Genomic DNA, 18,324 nt, shown 5'->3' with positions numbered 1-18,324 from the left:
TTTGAGAAGCAACATGCCAAACTGTGTAATTAACCGATTTTAGAAAACTGAGCATTTCTTAAATATTGTCATAAAATGACCGTCAGTTTTGAGGGCTTATGGGTGGAGAGGGAGGTGGGAGAGTTAGTTACAGTTCAGATTATCCTGACTTTCAAATGAGGTGAGGAAACAAGTTTACTTGACAATGAAATACTTTCATTAAATATTTACAGAGGTGAAATCAGACAATGTGCTTTAATGCAAGATCTTTATAAATAAGACTCCAGTAGCTGCTGGCAGAAAACTGACACAGGAAATACTTGCAATATTACATATAAGGTGGCTTTAGTCTACTAGCCCCAATTAAACAGCCCCAAAATAAAACTTGTGCAGCCTTTTAATATGTAGAGTTCAGTTGCATGGTGACTGTTCTGACGTGTTTCTCTGCAGAGTGCTGTACTTGTGTATGTAGTACGGTCTGACTGCACCACAGTGTATTCAGAGCACTGCTAGCAAGATGCAAAAGCATATTCAAAGACACTGCGATACAATTCCTGATTTTATTGTGAAACAGAGATAGATTTAAGACAGGTTATGAACCTCTGTATTACTGTAATGAAAAGAGCACCAGTTCTGAGGAAGTACACAGAAATTGCAATATTTAGTGAAACGGTCATTATATACTTAACTGTATTTTACACCCAGATAATCTAGTAGGTGCCTCTGGTCAAGAAGAGACCTTTCCCTTCAAATCAAACAGGAGAGCAGTACAGTAGTTACGTACTACTCTACCACCTAATCAGCAGTGCTAGTTACACGCTTCTGATGTTGCTGAAAAATAAAATTGAATTGTAACAAGTCCCTGATACGAGATACTTAGAGCACCTGCAGGAAAATGTCCATGTAAACAGCAATACATGATACAGTACACATTAAATAACAGACAAGACAAACCCTATACCTTTTTGACAATATATCGAACAGCTTTATGCTGGAGCTAATCAACATAATCATAATGCACGCTTCTTGATTTCAGACGCTCAGAATTAAGCCACATAATTTGGGAAGAAAACTGTAAACATCATGCCTGCCTCACAGCAGGGTGACAGTGTGTGATCTCCGTGAGAGATGTTACAGCAGGATTACAATCTATGCCAACTACTTACACTCAATGCATGGCAACTGTCAGTGGCTGTGAGGAAAGGATAAGACTGGTACAGGAATTTCTGACCAGCATGGACTGTGGAGATACTGTTTGTATCTGTTTTTCAAGTATGTGAAGCACCTTCTCTCATAAGATCATCAAAACTTGAATGTTTTGATCAGCTTATTGCTTTTACTTCATCTCTTCCTCACATAATAAAAGAGGGAAAGAAGATGATAGTTAGGCACAAGCACGGATTCTCATTTCTTTCTCAGGCCACTAGTATCAGCCAAAAGTGTGTATTATTTCAGCAAGTTCCAAAGAAGAGAGCTCTAGTTCCAACAGCTGACTTCTTGTTCATGGAACAGCTGCCCTTGTCTTCACCTTAGTATCTTTCACTTGTAAGAGTAATAAGAACACCCTCTAAGGTCTTACAGATTGAAGATAAATTAATGTTAAAAACAACTAAACCATAATCTTCTTTCACCCTGTGCTAATTGTACCTGATAGAAATAACATGACTGTAGATATTTTTACAGGGACTATGGTCTTTCACTTCCCTGCAATGTAACCTATTCTCCTGCTAGAGGTCAGGAGTCAAGACTAATCATACAAGTGACTCAGACTTTAAATGCCACAGATTCAAGAACCACTGTTTTTTAAGGAATTCCAGTTCCTTACATTAGAATTTAAGGGGAAAATAGAAGGAATGATAGGAACAACTTACCCTAAGACAGCTCAGCTAGAATATTTAAGGTCCTGTCCTGCGTGACACAAATTTTCCTCCCCGGCATTTTGACTTGCGATGTCTCTGCTCCATTCGCCCTGAATATGGTCCAATCACTAGACAGACAGACCTCTCTATTCCTGCCCTAGAAAATACTCAGTACTCACAGCTGCAGACATTCTGCACTTTTTTAGGAAGTAAGAAGGTTTAAAAAGCACAATTTGTTTAACTGTGCGTAATTAAAAACATCACTTCACGTAAGGTAAGGGTACACTTCCCATTTTCCCCTCTAGATATATAAAAGGACCATGAGATATCCAAAACATTGAGGCATCAATAAAAATTATGCTGCTGTTCTTACTACTACATTACAATTCATGGAATAAAATTAACGCCCCAAAGAAATTGACACAATGAGAAAGCAATTTGTCAAAAACTGCAAGAAATGACATACATTAAATATAAAACTCATATACAAAAAAGGCTAACTTTTTTTTTAAAAAGTTTGTGGACAGTTCCTTAAAGTTACCTAGTTCGTTGATTTGAGCCTACCACACACTTACTTTGGACTATAATAAAATAACTAAGGGAGATAAAATACTATTAAAATGCTTCAGTTGGAGAACCGAGGTACCAATCTTCACCACTGCATTAAAACTGCAGCATGTATGCATAGCTGAGAAGAAACAGCCCTTACGCACTGCTTCCCTCTGGTTCTTGTGTCATGCCAGCGTTGAACTCTGGAATCTGGTCTGCAAAGGACTGTGTCATCCACTGTCCATTAGGAACTTCACCAAAGGATGATGACCCCTCACAATACTGTGGATCGCCTGCTGCTAGAAAACAAACACAATAAAATGGAGTTAAAAAAATACAGTTGATCCTATCAACTAAATCAAAGAGTTAAAAATAAACACCCCCCCCAAACGTCCCTACCCCTAAAGACATTTTCAGTTTCCATCTTTCCTTCTACTTCTCAGCTACCTATTCAGACTCCAACTTATTTCCGTTGAGTGTCTACTTCCACATCATTCTCCCCAGTTTTTATTTTCTTCATATCTTCTTTGAAGAGTGAATTTAAGGGTGGTGTATAGGTAAATTAAGAGTCTAAATGTTTAGAAGAATACTTATTTTGCAGTGTTTCCTATGAATAAAATTCTTCTTCTCTAAGGGACATTCTCTTTGACAAAATAGTGTAGACAATGTAATTTCAATTGATGTTATAAATGAGATTAGGACTAAAAATTCATGACTTCAGATGAAGGTGACAGTTACTGCTTCATAGTATCATACAAGGGTTTGGGTTGGAAAGGACATTACAGACCACCCAGTTCCAACCCCCTGCCATGGGCAGGGACACCTCCCACCAGCCCAGGTTGCCCAAAGCCCCATCCAGCCTGGCCCTGAACACCTCCAGGGATGGGGGTTCACAGAGTTCACAGCTTCTCTGGGCAACCTGTGCCAGTGCCTCACCACCCTCTGAGCGAAGAATTTCCTCCTAACATCTAACCTAAATCTCCCCTCTTTTAGTTTAAAACCACTCCTTTGTCCATTTTTTTTTTCTTTATAAGCCCTCTTTAAGTTTAGAAAGGCCTCTGCCATTCTTTTTCATAAGTTTTTAATTACAGTTGGTGGTATTTTGGGAAGTAAAATTCCCAACTTCTTAATTACAGCAATATCACTACATTCTTCATTCTGTTCTTATTTGCTCCTTTTTTATTTACTTGCTATTTTTCCAAAAGTGTCAGGACTAAAAATCACACTTTACTCAAGAAGTTGCATGAACTTCAAGCAGAGAAAACCTACAGATAGTGGAAGTTTGTTTTTCTCCCACTCTTAAACTACTTCCACACTAAAAGCTGAAGAATACCAAACTGCCGTATGGTCTGGGTTTTGGTGATTTCCCACCCATAATGTAAAAATAGTAGTCTGTCTTCATGTTATTCAAGGCAAACTGTATGGTCACTACACCAGCAATCCTAACACATTACATTATTTGGATGACACCATTCAAATATTCCTCCTTCATCTACCCCACCAGTAAGGGAACAATCTCAGTTGTACTTTGTATTGTACTGTGATTTTATCTGTTTCACCATTCTCTGTCTTCGCTTTCCTTAGGAATGAAAAAAAAACAAACAAACTTTTGTCTGGAGAACATGGTGCGTTTATACAGAAGTCAATGCAATTGAAAACAGTGATTGTGTAAGTCACTAGTGATGTCTGTCACATCCTGGGAGACAGAGTTTAGAACAGTTAGAAGTTGCAGATAAATGACTTTAAATAGAGAAAATGGCTTTTCTCCCCCCTCCATCGCAGAAAGACTGCGCATAAGAGTCTAACTGATGCTATACTTTATTGTATGAGTTGTGGAAGTGCTGAAAGAGTAGAAAATTTAGTGTATGGAATGTTAATAAAAAGCTATACATAATGGTTTACAGACCGAATGCCCCAAGCACCACTCCTTACCAGTTCCGTTTGAAGAGAAATTGCACTGTTCACTTTCATATGGTGCACGATCACAGTAAGCTCCTCCATATGCTGCTTCATAACCTGGATCATATTTTTCTTCTTTGACAGCCATCTTTTTAGCATCCTCTGCAGAAGGAGAAGAGTTCAAGTATTAAGAATAAAAATCACAGAGCATTTTTATAAGAGAGCATTTGAACAAACAGCCACGCATTTTACAAGGTAATTCTAGCTCTCCTTAGATAATTAAAGCTGCAGTAAAAAGAGCAGAATCTCTAGTTCTATACCACGTGATTTAGGGTAGATGATACGTCTCCCCCCACACACATGATTTTTTTTAATTTCCTTTTGCTTGTGCATCTGCTAGCTGTATGTCACGCTACACCTTTATAAAGCACTAAGAAAATAAACACCATACCTTGTGCAAGTTGCAAGTCGAATGTGTACTGCACTTCCTGCACCTCTGTGTTTGGTGCGATGCCTTTCAGTTGATCCCTTAAGTCTTTTAGCTTTATGTAATAATGAACCTTGTCTTGTGCACGAGGAAACTGAGCACATCTTGCACTGGATGATGGCATAACGTAGCAGAGCTTGAGACACGGAACAAGAAAAATAGCATTACTGCTCCCTGAATTATTAGCTAATATATCCTGCATCAAGAACAACTCAACAGTTAAGCTCATGTTATTGTTTTAAACCTCTGTACAAACGTCAGCTAATGCTGAAGGTGGTTCTGGGACAGGACAAAAGAAGCCCTTCTTTTTTCCCTGCCAGCAAAACATCTTGCCCTAAAGACAGAGGTTGATTATCAGCTGTTGAAGCTAGGACAATTTTCACCACTTGATTATGTGCTGCAGGAGAGGTAGTACAAGTGTGTGTTACAATACTTAAAATCTACAAGTGTATGCCTGAGAGTGGAGCACACGACAGAGCTCTCTGAGCAAGTGGAGTTTGGAGCCGGGAAGTCCACAGAGGAGTACGTGCTAGTATGCAAAATCCCCACCCCAGTGAGAAAGGCATCACGGGTTAATTAGCCTTGCTTCTTGGCCAAGTACGTCTGCATCATGCTTGCCAGGGTTTGAAATTCTGGAGTCAGCATGGGTGAAGCCAATTTAAGTGTCTCTGTCTCTGCCAACAGCCCTTTCTAAAGGCTTGAAGTTAGTTCAGAAAGAAGGAATTGTATCCAGTGCATTTATTACAGCGCAGAATTTCTGAACAAGTACTTGTAAACAGGATTATTTATCTTTTACAAATACTACTTAAGAGGGAAGCATTTTATCGCCAACAGCCCTTTAGACTCCGACAGTAACACTCCGCCATTAGACTTGAAGCACCAGTAATTTGGGATAGATAGAAAAAGAAAAACAACCCAAAAGTTTGAACTGAACAGGCAATGAAGCTTCGGAATAAGCTGCCTGGGCAGGCAGTGCAATTGACTTTGCTGGAGGTTTGTAAGAGCAGGTTAAACAAACCTATTTGTGATGATACATAGCTGGTCTCTTGAGATACCTTCCAGCAGCAGATGTCTGTGATGAATGAGGTATTTTCCAGCGCTAGATGTCTATGATTAATGCACTCTTCATCAAGATGTTGTACTTTAAGTGTCCAACTTAATTTCAAGCTGCAAATCAGCTTATGAAGACTGAGTCTGATTAAAGTGCTTGGGCATGCCCAGAGCAGCAGTGCTGTAGTGTGGAACAGCACAATGATGGATTTGCTATTCTTTCTCCCCTACTGCAGCACTACCAGCACCACGGTCGTGTTCAGTATCAAAGCCCAGCGGCAGCATACAGAGAATTGGACACAGATAATCAGATGAAAGTAGATGATGGTTACAAGGGCATGCATGTTTCATTCATATTTTAAATACTTCTCAGAGAATGAGCTACCCTACTAGCCATCATACACAATTTCCCAAATAAAATCTGCAAGTCTGATGAAGCTGTATGAAAGATGTGTCTGAAGATTGCCCAATCCCACTTTCGCTGTTCAAGTAAAAGCCTTTCACATTCCTTGTACTTTGGTCAAACTTTGACATTACTGTAAGCGGGGGTAAGCCCTAAGATTTCATTGCTTTTGAAACAACCCAAATGGAGTGCTCTGCTGTTTTTCTTCAGTATCAGTACTTACAGTTTCTGTATCTGGCACCTTGTGTGGCTGCAATCCAAATTCCAAGTTCTTAACTCTTATTCCAAAAACTTCTCTACTAAAAATTTCATAAATACCTAAAAATGAGAAGATGATGGGATGAGTAGACAAAAAAAAGAAAAGCCACTGATAAAACAAACTCATTCAAAATTAAGATTCTCACATTTTCCATTGAAAGCTGCTATACGGGGTTTATACTTTTGTAATTTCTGCATCAGAATTCGCCCTCCTTCCCGAAACTCTTTACTAAAAGAGAAGGTAAAAAAAAAAATAAAAATCATTCAAAATTGTAACAATTAATTCATTAACAAGTGTGACATTCTCCTGTGTTATCCTACCTGGAGAGGTCTTTGCTTCCAGGTGTTGTCCTTTCCACCATGTTTGTAAACCCAATGCCATATTTATGTGGTAAGGTGTGGTCATCCATATGGTTCAGCTGTTCATTGCTTAGACCAGACATGAAGAGACACTTCCCTGAGAAGTAGGAAGATATGTATTTGCCTTTAAAAACAAACAAAAAACAAAACCAAAACCAACCCACACCACCAACAAAAACATCTATTGCCCTATCTACATAAGTTTAAAATGACCAAATTCACTTCACCTATTCCAAGAGGACACAAAATGCCCTGTGAGCAACAAGACTCCCTCACCACGATCACTGGTATGGAAAGCAGACTTACACTCTAGAAGCTCAGTATGGAGCTTCACATTTTGTAAATCACTTAGAAAGGGTATGAATGTGAATACGGATTTTAAGGGAAAGACCTGGCAAATGTAAGGAGAAACAGTTTTGGTTTACATCTTTGTAATTGCTTCTTGTGCTGGGCCCTCTCCAACAGAATGTGTTAACATCTTATATCAACAGTTAATGTAAAAAAAAAAGTATAGTGTGTGTGATGTACAGCGCCAATCTCTTAAGGACAAATTAAGCACAGGTAGTTCTTAATGATCCAAGAAACTTACAGATGCTTGGATTTGTCAGAGCACGTATATCTGGCCTGCTTCTTGGTAAAAAACACTAGAAAAAATAACCAAGCCTGATTTACTGGTCTGCTGGATACCCGAAGCATTTTGGCTGGAGTATCACAGGGCTGCAAATTAGCCTACGGGGAACTCCCTACTACCACAGGTAGAAGGGCTCCCACTGAGCAAACCAGAGTATTTCAACAGAGTTCAGGTATGAGAACGTGCTGCAGAAAATGTTACTTAAATGCAAAAACACATTCGAAAAAAAAACACAACTGTCTGGAGAATTGGGTATGCTAGATACATATGCCTGCTGGGGAAAGGCAGTGGTTGTTGCTTTTTTTTTTTTTTTTTTTTTTTTTTAAGTTAGAAAGCTTGTTCAGCAGAAATGAGTAAATGCAAGAAGAAAAGGGTTTGCTGAAATACTTTCTGGGGAAAATGCATGTAGTCGTATCCTGTATTAGAAACTGATGCCTACTCACTTACCCTTGTTAAGTCAAGCACTAGAAACTGAATTTTTTATTCCTTATATTGCACACTAACACACTAAGAAATTATTTACTAATATAACCTGTTTTTATTTACTAATATAACCTGTTAGACTGCATTTACCTGACAATTCTAAACCTGCATTGAAAGTCACCGATTACTCCTCTTTTATTTTATTCCTTTTTATGTATGCTGTTTGTCAGAAAGTTACAGCATTTAAGTCAATCTCTGAGTGTTAGAAGCAAAATCTTGCTGCCCACCCAAAAAAAAAAAACCAAACTGGTTTAAAGTGCCATAAGTTCTAACAGGGCTCTGCAAGTTCAATAAAAAGACAGGAAAAGAAAAAACATAAGGAAATAGTTAAAAAGAAAGGAAAATGAAAAACATACAAAAATGGTTTCCAGGTCCAGGGTAATGATGTCCTTTGTAAGCTGCCATCAAGCCAGGGTTTATGCCAATCTACAAAGCAAGATACCAGTCTGTTTTAACGATTAGAACATGGCTTTCTAGTCAAAAATGTCATCAAGTTACAGCCAGGAAGCTTATTCAATTCTCTGAAGTCAATAAACAAAACCACGTTATTGATATCTTCCATCACTAGTACAAAAAATTGACAATTTTAGAGCAGGGTCTCATTTAGAGGTACAATGTCAAAGGAGCAGCTCGTGGCGTGTTTTATATAACCACTGGTGTAGCACTTCCAGTAAACTGTCAAGTAATGGTCTTCCATGACTATTTAGTATACGTAAGCCTTAGACTTCTTAGAAATCAGAATTATATTACTATTAATTTTAACAGAAAATGCAAAGCAGCTATACACACAGGAAGCAGTTCAGATACTTTATCTTGCAAGATCTTGCTGTATAAGTAATACAGATGAGCATGCAGGAGGAATGTAAGTCACAACCACTGCAAGTGACAACGCAGAGCATTTCTACCAGGTCTTTGTGAGCTACTTACTATTACGATGTCCAGATCAAAGGTCAGGATATCAGGTAAAGTCTTGGTCAGAAGTTCAGCTTCAGATACTCCATTAAAGCGGTCCACTTTTCTTTTGACTTTAAAAGTATCTGTGATCTTCTCCTGTTTTCCTTTTGACTTAGTTGGTTTTTCTTTTTTAGCAGCAGGCTTTTTGGGTTGCTTTGGCTCAGTTGCTTTGGCTTTTCTCTTCCTCCCTCCTTTTTTAACTTCTGAAACACAGCAAATATATTTTCTGTACATTTCAAATGCTGCAGCATGGACATTCAGACAGACTGAACGGAATGCATGAATACAAAAAGAAATCAAACAAAAATTTGTCTTCAAAATTTAAGAACTTAAACAATTACCAGATGAATTTCAGTTTTCCAGGCTCAGCACGGAGCCACCTTGTGTGTCTCTGCACCACAGGCACACACTCTATTTACAGGCAACTGCACTGACTTAGGATACAAGCAAAGAATAATTTCTTGGCTAGGTTATGTTGCATACAGCATGTAAACAACAATGTTTTGGAAATAGTTTCATTTCTTTTGGAGAATATGCCGGAGCATGAAATCTTTGCATTCCAAGCAATGTTAAACTAAATTATAGCCTACAATCCACACTTCAGCTTCCAAATACGAATGTTTATTATGGATTACATATCAAAGAAACCAAACTGCACACCAAGAGCAACAGGTCTCAAATATTACCTACAGTGTAAGGTATAAACTTGTCAGACAAACAAACACAGGAACTGAGCACTGCATTAGCTATTCACAATTTATCATTTACAGAACAGGTACAGCCCATTGCATCATTTGGCAAGGCAATGTGTGAGAGTTTATAGGTCTCAGTTTGAAGGAGTGACACCAAACAATTTTTATTTACAAAATTCAAATATAAAGTAGTCACTACCCGCTCAACTGAAATTTCCTTGTCTTCTGGTCCCTTAAGCTTGGAGATTGAAACAGCACAGGTAATAGTCACAACACAAACCTAGAAATCACTCTCTATCGTTGTTCATTAATAATGTCAAGTTGCAGAACACCACTTGAAAACAGGGAAACTTACTTGGCAGCAATCAGCAAAGAGCCAAAGTAATCTATTAATTTAACATTGAGACTTCATCATGTTTTCAGTTTCTAGATGACATTCTCCCTCAGAAAACAAATACGATTGATACTGAGGCACTGCCCTAAGCCTGCTAACTTCTTGGGGGGCTGTTTTTGTTTGCAGTCAGCTTTCTTGCAAGAAGCAGGACAATAGCCACGTGAAATTCCCACCACACCCTTGGAGCAACTGCTTAGGAAAGCTGTAGTAACAGTACTCCAGCCAGGAGAGTCACAAGAAGGAAAGACAAGAAAGGTGCAGATTTGGTGAGGCATACAAGCAGCTTTTCTTTCCTATCCCTTGAAGAACTAGGAGGTTTTCATGTAATGACCAAATGCAGGAGAGTCATCCAGCTCAGAGTAGTTAAAGTATTTCAAATGAGGCAGGATAAATTCTCCTAATTCTCAAGCTGGTGAGACACCTACCAACCAGACACTGCCACGAAAGATGAACTGCCTGGCCACAATGCCAGGGCAGCCCTTCAGAGGGCAATCCTGAACATTTTCCTTTTTTATCACAGCACGTAGTTGGACATCAAATCTTTGCCTTTCATACACACTCCTGCAGATTTAACAGCTATTTGGTAAGTTTGCAAGCCCTGCCTTCCAAGGCTTTATTCAGCTTCCAATTCTTGCAAAAATATTAGTGAACAGCTTAATAACACGAGGTTGAAGTCATCTAAAAATACTTGAAAGTACAGTCCCTGTGTTCGTGGTAACTCACGTTATTCTAGGAATAAAGCTGCAAAAGAAGCCTTACCATACAGCAGGTGGGATGCATGCTAACTGCAGTGAGTAATGCAGTGAATGAACTCAGCAGTCCCATCTATTTAAAAATTGAGCTTCCTTCCTAGGATTTCACCTGGCCAAGCATTACGACTAACAAAGAAAAACCGAAGCTTTTCAAAGGATGCACGTAAGAAAGCAATGTCATTGCCATGAATTGGCTGCTGTATTGCTTTGGTACAGAGAGCTCTGACCACCTAGGTGTTAAAAGCAAGACTAAACTCTGCGTTCATATTTGCTGCAGAATCGGAATTTAAGCATGGCAGAAACCACTGCCTTTTTAAGTGGTAAACAGCAGGCATAAGAGTAACAAGGTTTCTTTCCTTGGCATGGTTACTGTGAAATCTAACTCTACAAATCCTTAGTGAGAGAAAAGAAAGGCAACGCACAAGTGCATAAAACACAGAACTTGTGTCATACATGGGACAGATTCCATAATTTTTTGTATTTGTTTAAATAAGCTTCGCTGAAACAAACAAACAAACCTTAGTGTCTATTAGCAATTCAGTATTTGCGGTTGCAACAGACTAAACCACCAGTTAAATATTTCAAACAAACAATATCATACTGTACTTCTCTGGCAGAAATTAGAAATAAATAAATAAATTTCACCTTAGCCTGGAAAAAAGAAATCTTCCTTCTCTAACATAATACCAAAACCCACAAAGTCAGCTAAAAATGATACATTTACCCACCGAAGCAAAAGACTGATTTTCCTGGAACAAGATAATTTTGTGAGACTGAACAATGTGAATACTATGACCAGGGTTTTCTTCTCAGCTTTTTCCTTGTACGATAACAAATGTTACTAGAAGAATACAATTAACCAAATACTTTCTCAAAGAGCACCAAGGAAAGGAAATCCAACAGCTCTAAGGAAGCTGTTTATTGAGACCAATACAGACGCATGTTTTTTCCAACAACTCCTAACATTTTTGCTCACTTAGTGTAGGCCCAGTCAAACTACCTTTAGGAGGTTCCTGAGCTAACTCTGGCTCTGGCGTGCCCTCTACAGTCGGCTGCTCAGTCATGATTTCCATGTTAGGCGGCGCTGTCATCATTTGGTGGAATGGAAACGTGTAAAAAGCTTGAGCTTGCTGAAGGTACGCGTAGTATCTTTAAAAAGGAGAAAAAAAAAGACGTAAGTCATCAACAATTTAGAAATTTAGTGATACAACTGCTCTACTAACAAGGCAGTACATTATGCAAATGCATTAAGCAGCCCAGCTGCTTAGCAGATAGGAGGTGACACTGCACCCAACGTTAACAGTCCAATTCTCTGAAAGCACAGAGATTTCCCCTAACACTGGAAAACAGCAGCGTGCAGCACACATTAACCAGCCCCACTGTCTACCAAACAACTCTCAACAGAATGGAGTTGAAACTCTTTGGCCTTCCAAAAGTTTCCCAACTTTTCGATTTCTTAATGCTACATCGGTTACTTTATCTGATGTGACAACGAATGGAGGGATGAATCATTTCGGGCTACGGAAAATTACAAGTACACAAATCATCAGTTACAGTGCAGATTATTAAAGAGCTTTAACAAAGAGCGTGGCAGATGCTGTCCAGTTATCCCACACTGGATCCTAACACAAATATTGCTTGTATTTGATGCTCACACACACGGATTCGATCTCCATCTATGCACACAGACATCTTGCTATTTACAGCTTTTTGTTCCACATATTTGTTAGACACATACAAAGCCCTCTCACCCCCAAATAAATTCTGCTTCATGCTATCATTCCCTTGTGCCTACGTAGCCGCTTTGCCTGTGAATTACACGGCAACACAAATACATCGAGCAGACGGCACAAACAGTAAATTTTCTGGAAATATTTTCATGAAAGCTATTCAATAAAAACATCAAATAATTTTTAGGTGTACAGAAATAACTCAAAGGCTGCCCTTGTGATGTGAAGGGGTCATCCTCTGTTGTGCAGTGGATATTTAATAATCTTTAATAACCCCCTTGTCAGTCAGAGTTAGGCTGGGGCAGCCCGCAGGTGTGCCATCAGGTCACCAACTGCGACCCAAGGACTTGCCCTGAATCGGGGAGAATAAATTTGAACTTTAGTGCCCAGGTTTCTGGGGGGCTGCCTGGCAAAGTGGCAGGAGATGTGCTGGGCACAGCGCAGCCCTCAGCAGCCGGCACGGTCGCGTTTTATGTAAAATACCGATGCGGTTACTGAACCCAACAAGGCAGATTTCCAGGTTTACATAGGAAAGCGCAGCCGAGAGATTAAGAGCCTGGTTCATAGCGGCCTAAATCCAGAGCAGAGCAGCGAGAGAGACGCGAAGCGAGAGCAACACGAAGGCGTCTAAGCCACGGGCGGCCTCTGCCAAGATGTCTCCTTGTCACGCACGTCTCATTGCTGGGAACATGAACAAAATCCCCTTCCCGTGAAGGAACTGCCACTACGGGCAAGCTCCCTTTAACCGCGAGGCCTCACAGGGGACGGCAGCCGGGCTGAGGAGATGAAAGCCCCCGGGACCCCCGGCGCTTTGTTCTCGGTGCCCGTCCGAAAAACCAAGCGTCCCCTCCCGGGAAGGGAAGGGAAGGGAAGGGAAGGGAAGGGAAGGGAAGGGAAGGGAAGGGAAGGGAAGGGAAGGGAAGGGAAGGGAAGGGAAGGGAAGGGAAGGGAAGGGAAGGGAAGGGAAGGCCGGCGCTACCTGCCCAGCTCCTCAGCCTCCCCGCCCGGCCCCGGAGCGCCGCCGGCGGCCATGGGGCTTTTGTCCGCGCCGGCCGCCCCCTGCCCGCCGCCCCCTGCCCGCCGCCCGCTCGCCGCCCGCCCGACCTGGAAGCGGTCTCGGTGCCCGGTTCCGCGGCGGCCCCGTCCCCCTGACGCGCATCCTGCTCCTCCCCTGCTCTCCTCTCCTCGCCTTTCCTTTCCTCTCCCCGCCCCGCCGCCATGCCCGCCGGCGTGCCCTGGCCCACCTACCTGAAGACGCTGGCGGCCAGCCTGCTGGCCATGCTGGCGGGGGCCGAGGTGGTGCACAGGTACTACGGGCCCGACCTCGTGAGTGCTGCGGGGGGTATAGGGGCAGGGGGCGGCCGGGCTTTGGGGTGGGTCAGTTCGGGCTCCTCGAGGCCTGAGAACTCGCAGCCGTGTCAAAATAGAAGCTGCAACAAAATACAAGCCCCGCTGCTCAGGGAGAAGTGGAAGGACACACGGGGTTTGAGTATCTGAACTTTATTAGAGGTAAATATTCAGAGTGATCTGTATCCCTTTAGACTAGCAAGATTTTTTAAGGAGGAAAGCTCCTTACCAAGCTCCTTACACCAAGCTCGCTGCCCCAAACGGCAAAGGGCAGCTCGGTGCCTTTCACCAGCCTGCGCTGCCTTCCTCCTCCTTTCACTCCGTGCGTTTCGCTACTTTGAAATAGAAGTCAAAATACAAAAAGGTGGTTGGTTGATTTTCAAGATGTTTTGCTTGTAAAAATTATACTCTGCTCAAAAAAGAGGGAGATGTAATGACAATTTGGATATAATGCCACCTCTTACAGGTATGTTAATGTGCTGTTTCTGTTATTTTTTTTTTTATTTTTTTTTCTGGTACAGCACTGATGTCTTTCTGTTTTTAACAGAGTATACCTGAAATACCTCCTAAGCCTGGAGAGCTGAGAACAGAACTGTTGGGTGTGAAAGCAAGATCAAGCAAAGCTGAAACATCCCAGCACTGACCACTTATGTTATGAAAACTAGGACTGATAAAAGCATTTGTTCAGCAGTCTCGACTGCAGCAATCCACATGAAATATTCTTTATGCTTTTTTGTTTCACCAAAGTAGAATTTACAGGCGGCATATCTTGTAAATAAATGCGTGATGAATACTGTCAAAAATCCAATCAGTCGTTTACCAAAGAGTGTATGATTTTATTTTAGTCTTGATTTGCAGTGTAAATATCCTCCAAAATAAAAGGTGTGAACTCACATTGACCACGTCTGTTGGAGTTTGAAGCTTTTCAGATGATGCCCTTGTTTTGGTACAGGTAGTTTTCTTCATAGATGTTTACATAATGTTACATTCTGGATTTTTGATTAAAATAGCAGCAATAACATGGATGTTTAAGTTGCTGCAGCAGTGCCTGCCCAGAGGCAAGGTCTTTTCAGTTTCTCATGCTGCCCTGCCAGTGAGGAGGCTGGGGATGCACCCAGAGCTGGGAGGAGACCCAAGGGACAGCCTGTGCCCTGTGATGTGCTCAAATTTAAAACTGGACGGTAAAGAAATGTGTGAACAGAGTGATGGCCTTTGTCTTCCCAGGAAGCTGTTGTGCCAGACCTCTGCTTTCCTGTGAATGGCTTGAGGGGAAGCAGCAACTGAATGCCTTGCTTGGGGGCATAGCTTTTACTTGGCCTACCCACCTATCTTTGTCTCAACCCCTGAGTTTCCTAACCTTTACCTCTCCCATTCTCATCCCCCTCCTGTGGGGCCAGTGAGGTAACTGCTGTCTGGTGCCTTGCTGCCTGCCAGGGTTAAACCACAACAGCTGATGAGCAAGCATAGGAAGCTAGAGAAGCATGTAAAAACATTAAAAAAAAAATCAAACTTTTATTGACACTCATTAGCTTTATGAGTGTCTGTTCTGGGGGTTCTAGTACATTGACTGTTGGCACTTACCCTCTTCTTATACTACAACAAGATGTTTTGTTTTATATAATACAGAACCTAGTGCAGTAAATTATGGCATGAACAAATAAAGACTCCTTACTGCAGCTCTTCTTGTACAGGACTAATGCTGGTTAACTGCTGTTACAGCAGTTACATTGGGTTCATCTGTATTACTGATGGGAAATCTATTTGATTGTATTAGTTAAAATGGAGCAAATACATGCAGATAACAGCAAAATCGTTTGTCCTCCAACTCTGTGCAGGTACTGTTAAGTGCAGGTTTACCTTTCAGGGCTCAGGCTCAAGGAACTTCTTGAGTTTCTTGCACAAGGAACTCAAGAAGATACACGCTGACCTGGCATGACAAGGATGGCATGCCAACCACTTTTTGCACAGTCTGCAGCAGAGCATGTGAAGGCTAGGAATTGCTTTCCCTTGACAAAGGCACCCAGATTAGGCACAGGCTTCAACCTCAAATCTCACTCCCATTGGGCTTGGGAAGAGAAAACATGGGGTGGCAGATGATTCATATAAGGAAACAAAAAGCTCACTAATTGCTACTGGCAGCATACGTGGAGTTCTTGTAATAACACAGGTGTCTAGAAATGATTGCACAATACTTTTACATCTACTTCAGCTGTGAAGTTGGTATTTTATACCTGCTTAAGTTGGAACTGGTTTTCCTAGGGAAAAGGTTGTAGCCCCTTTGCATGTCTACAGGCCTCCCCTTTCACACAGCTCTTGCGACTATTTGCAAAAAAAAGCAGCTGAGGTGGGATGAGATCATTCCCTGCTCTCACCTGCCCCCATGGATGTTTAGGCTGCAGCCTGGGCTTAATATTGCTGGATCAGAGACCACCTCAACGACCCCTCCACCAGCAACAACAGTAAAAGACTTCATTTGGGCACAGAACATGAAATTTAAACAATCTAGCAGAAGGCATCTAACTAGGCTCAGTGCTGGTGGCAATTTGTGCTTTGCTGCACCTATCAGTGGTTAGATTGGTAACTGTACACTTCAACAGCTTTGAGAGCCAGGTAACAGCTTATTGAAGGTAGGTGAGACACTTTGGCAGTATTTTGTTCTTATTCTAAATAGGGATAACTGAAACCCACAGTGGTTTCTCTTTAAAGGGACAGGATTCACCAACCCTTACCTGATTCACTTACAGTTTATCAGACTGTCATTTTGCTGCTGACTGACTTCAGATCTAAAGGTTGCAGCAAATTTAATCACAAATTCAGCTTCATTTTTCCAAATGCATCCTGCTTATAGCGGAAACTGAGCAACAAGGAGCATGGTTTAGCACTGGGGGAAACCACTCATGAGTGCCCACCTCGTGGCAGCAAAGCCACCACTGTGCCTGGTTTGAATAGCAATTACTGCCCTGAATCAGAACAACTACAGGAGTGAAAAAACCAACTCAGTATGACTGCAAGACCCTTCTTCCAGCAGTGACACTGTTTCAGAGTTGACAAAAAGCTACAGCTGCATCTTTGTGCCTATTAATAGCAAACACTTGTCACTCCAGGGTAAATAAAGCAGCTGGACCACAGCCGTGCTGCACATGATAGCCTCAGCTGAGGAAGATGAAGAAGCACAAAGCATGACTCCAAAGTGTGCTCTTTATTTTTGACACTGAAGCAGACAGGGCATCCTGTAACCCATCAATGCCTTCAGAACTCCAGCCATGGGACAGAGCAAAAGGTGGTTTAAAGTTTGTAAGGAATAAACAGAAAAGGATTCCACAGCAAACAAGCCTACACCTCCAGTAACATTCCTACCAGGTTTCTGAGCTGCAAAACCAGACAGCGGGCCTAAACCACACCTGCTACTCAGGCTGGTCAAGCATAGGTAAGATGGGCATGCGTACTTTTAATGCATTAAAGGATTTACTTCATATTTCAAGCTTTATATAGCGAACCTGGAACACTGCAAGTTATTTTTAGGAAATGTTAAATGAAAACCTTAGAAATAGTTAATTGCTACAAAACACATGCCTTAAAAATGGTGCTTTTGCCCTATTCAAGAACTTACTAACAAAGGACTGCTGCTATTACAGCTGATACTGCTACCTGCTAAACAACTCAAGAGTTGGACCACTCCTAACTCAACTTTGTGTATTAAAGATGCTTCAGCAGTGAACCCCCACCCCAATTAAGCTCATTTTCCAGGCAGTCTTAAACAGCATACTTTAATAAACTCTATGCCCACAAATAAACCCTAATTAAGTTTTTGGGCAACACAGGCTAGTAAAAGTAAACGGGAACACATGCTTTTCACCTCAGTGTTTAGGTGTCTTCACCCAATTATAGGTGATTTCACCTAAGATCATAAGATTTGAAGTTCACTCTTTTGCCTGCCTAGTTAACAAGAGTGGTTCTCAAGTAGGAACAGTACTTAGACAACAACTCTATGTACTTTCACAGAAGGCAAATGAAGAATCAATGTAAACCTTTCCTGCCAACTCTGTGAAAATTTGTTTCAGAAGTAGAGGCACTAGTGAGAAAACAGTGCTTCATGCAACCACAAAACTAATGCAGGAAGTAGAAGAGACAGTGGCGTGTCCAACTTGTCTACATTACACAGTATTCCATTTGGTGTCAACAGATGTGGCTTGAATTAGCTTAAGTAGGTACAGTGATTTGTCACAGTAGGGACATAGAACAAGAGCTAAAAAGTTCAGAAATAATAGCATTAAAGAGGAACTGTAACAGCAAAAAACTTCCACATGAAAAAATGGAGAAAGGACTACTGCAGCTGTTGGGAAAGCTACCTGAGTTAAAGGCAGGGTTACTACAGTGGAGGATAAGGATAGGCTCCCAGAGAGTAAATCACTTCCAGCTATTCTTCAACCTTTTAATGAAAGGACAAGCTTTTGCTCAACTCAGCTGCAATAGCTACCACTGCCTGTTCTGTAAAGT

The 18,324-nt window shown here is 41.3% G+C and overlaps 2 protein-coding genes across 5 annotated transcripts; one reads left to right on the top strand and one right to left on the bottom strand.

The window, feature by feature from the left end:
• Positions 1 to 7: 7 nt before the first annotated feature.
• On the bottom strand, positions 8 to 13,700 carry TDG (thymine DNA glycosylase; the record flags this gene model as incomplete). 3 transcript variants are annotated; one of them, XM_084305969.1, is made up of 10 exons in its annotated part: positions 8 to 2,683; positions 4,320 to 4,448; positions 4,738 to 4,909; positions 6,450 to 6,544; positions 6,631 to 6,713; positions 6,806 to 6,941; positions 8,315 to 8,384; positions 8,886 to 9,115; positions 11,751 to 11,899; positions 13,585 to 13,700. In XM_084305969.1, the coding sequence occupies 10 exons, from the start codon at positions 13,698 to 13,700 to the stop codon at positions 2,544 to 2,546; spliced, it is 1,320 nt and encodes a 439-aa protein (XP_084162095.1). In that variant the 3' UTR covers positions 8 to 2,543. The 3 variants fall into 3 exon arrangements, with proteins under 3 accessions (XP_084162095.1, XP_084162094.1, XP_084162096.1); XM_084305968.1 differs by having other exon boundaries at positions 19 to 2,686; XM_084305970.1 differs by having other exon boundaries at positions 215 to 2,686; positions 13,460 to 13,635.
• UQCC6 (ubiquinol-cytochrome c reductase complex assembly factor 6) lies at positions 13,650 to 14,722 on the top strand. Of its 2 annotated transcripts, none has more exons than XR_014619331.1 (2): positions 13,650 to 13,787; positions 14,375 to 14,722. XR_014619331.1 is itself a non-coding variant. In XM_084305972.1 (2 exons), the coding sequence occupies exons 1-2, from the start codon at positions 13,699 to 13,701 to the stop codon at positions 14,468 to 14,470; spliced, it is 204 nt and encodes a 67-aa protein (XP_084162098.1). In that variant the 5' UTR covers positions 13,677 to 13,698; the 3' UTR covers positions 14,471 to 14,722. The 2 variants fall into 2 exon arrangements, 1 of the variants encoding a protein (XP_084162098.1); XM_084305972.1 differs by having other exon boundaries at positions 13,677 to 13,806.
• The last annotated feature ends 3,602 nt before the right edge of the window (positions 14,723 to 18,324 follow it).

This window comes from Netta rufina (assembly GCF_964035555.1).
Source record: "Netta rufina genome assembly, chromosome: 1".
NCBI lineage: Eukaryota > Metazoa > Chordata > Aves > Anseriformes > Anatidae > Netta > Netta rufina.
The sequence above is the reverse complement of the archived record's forward strand: the minus strand, read 5'-3'. Positions and strand labels throughout refer to the sequence as shown.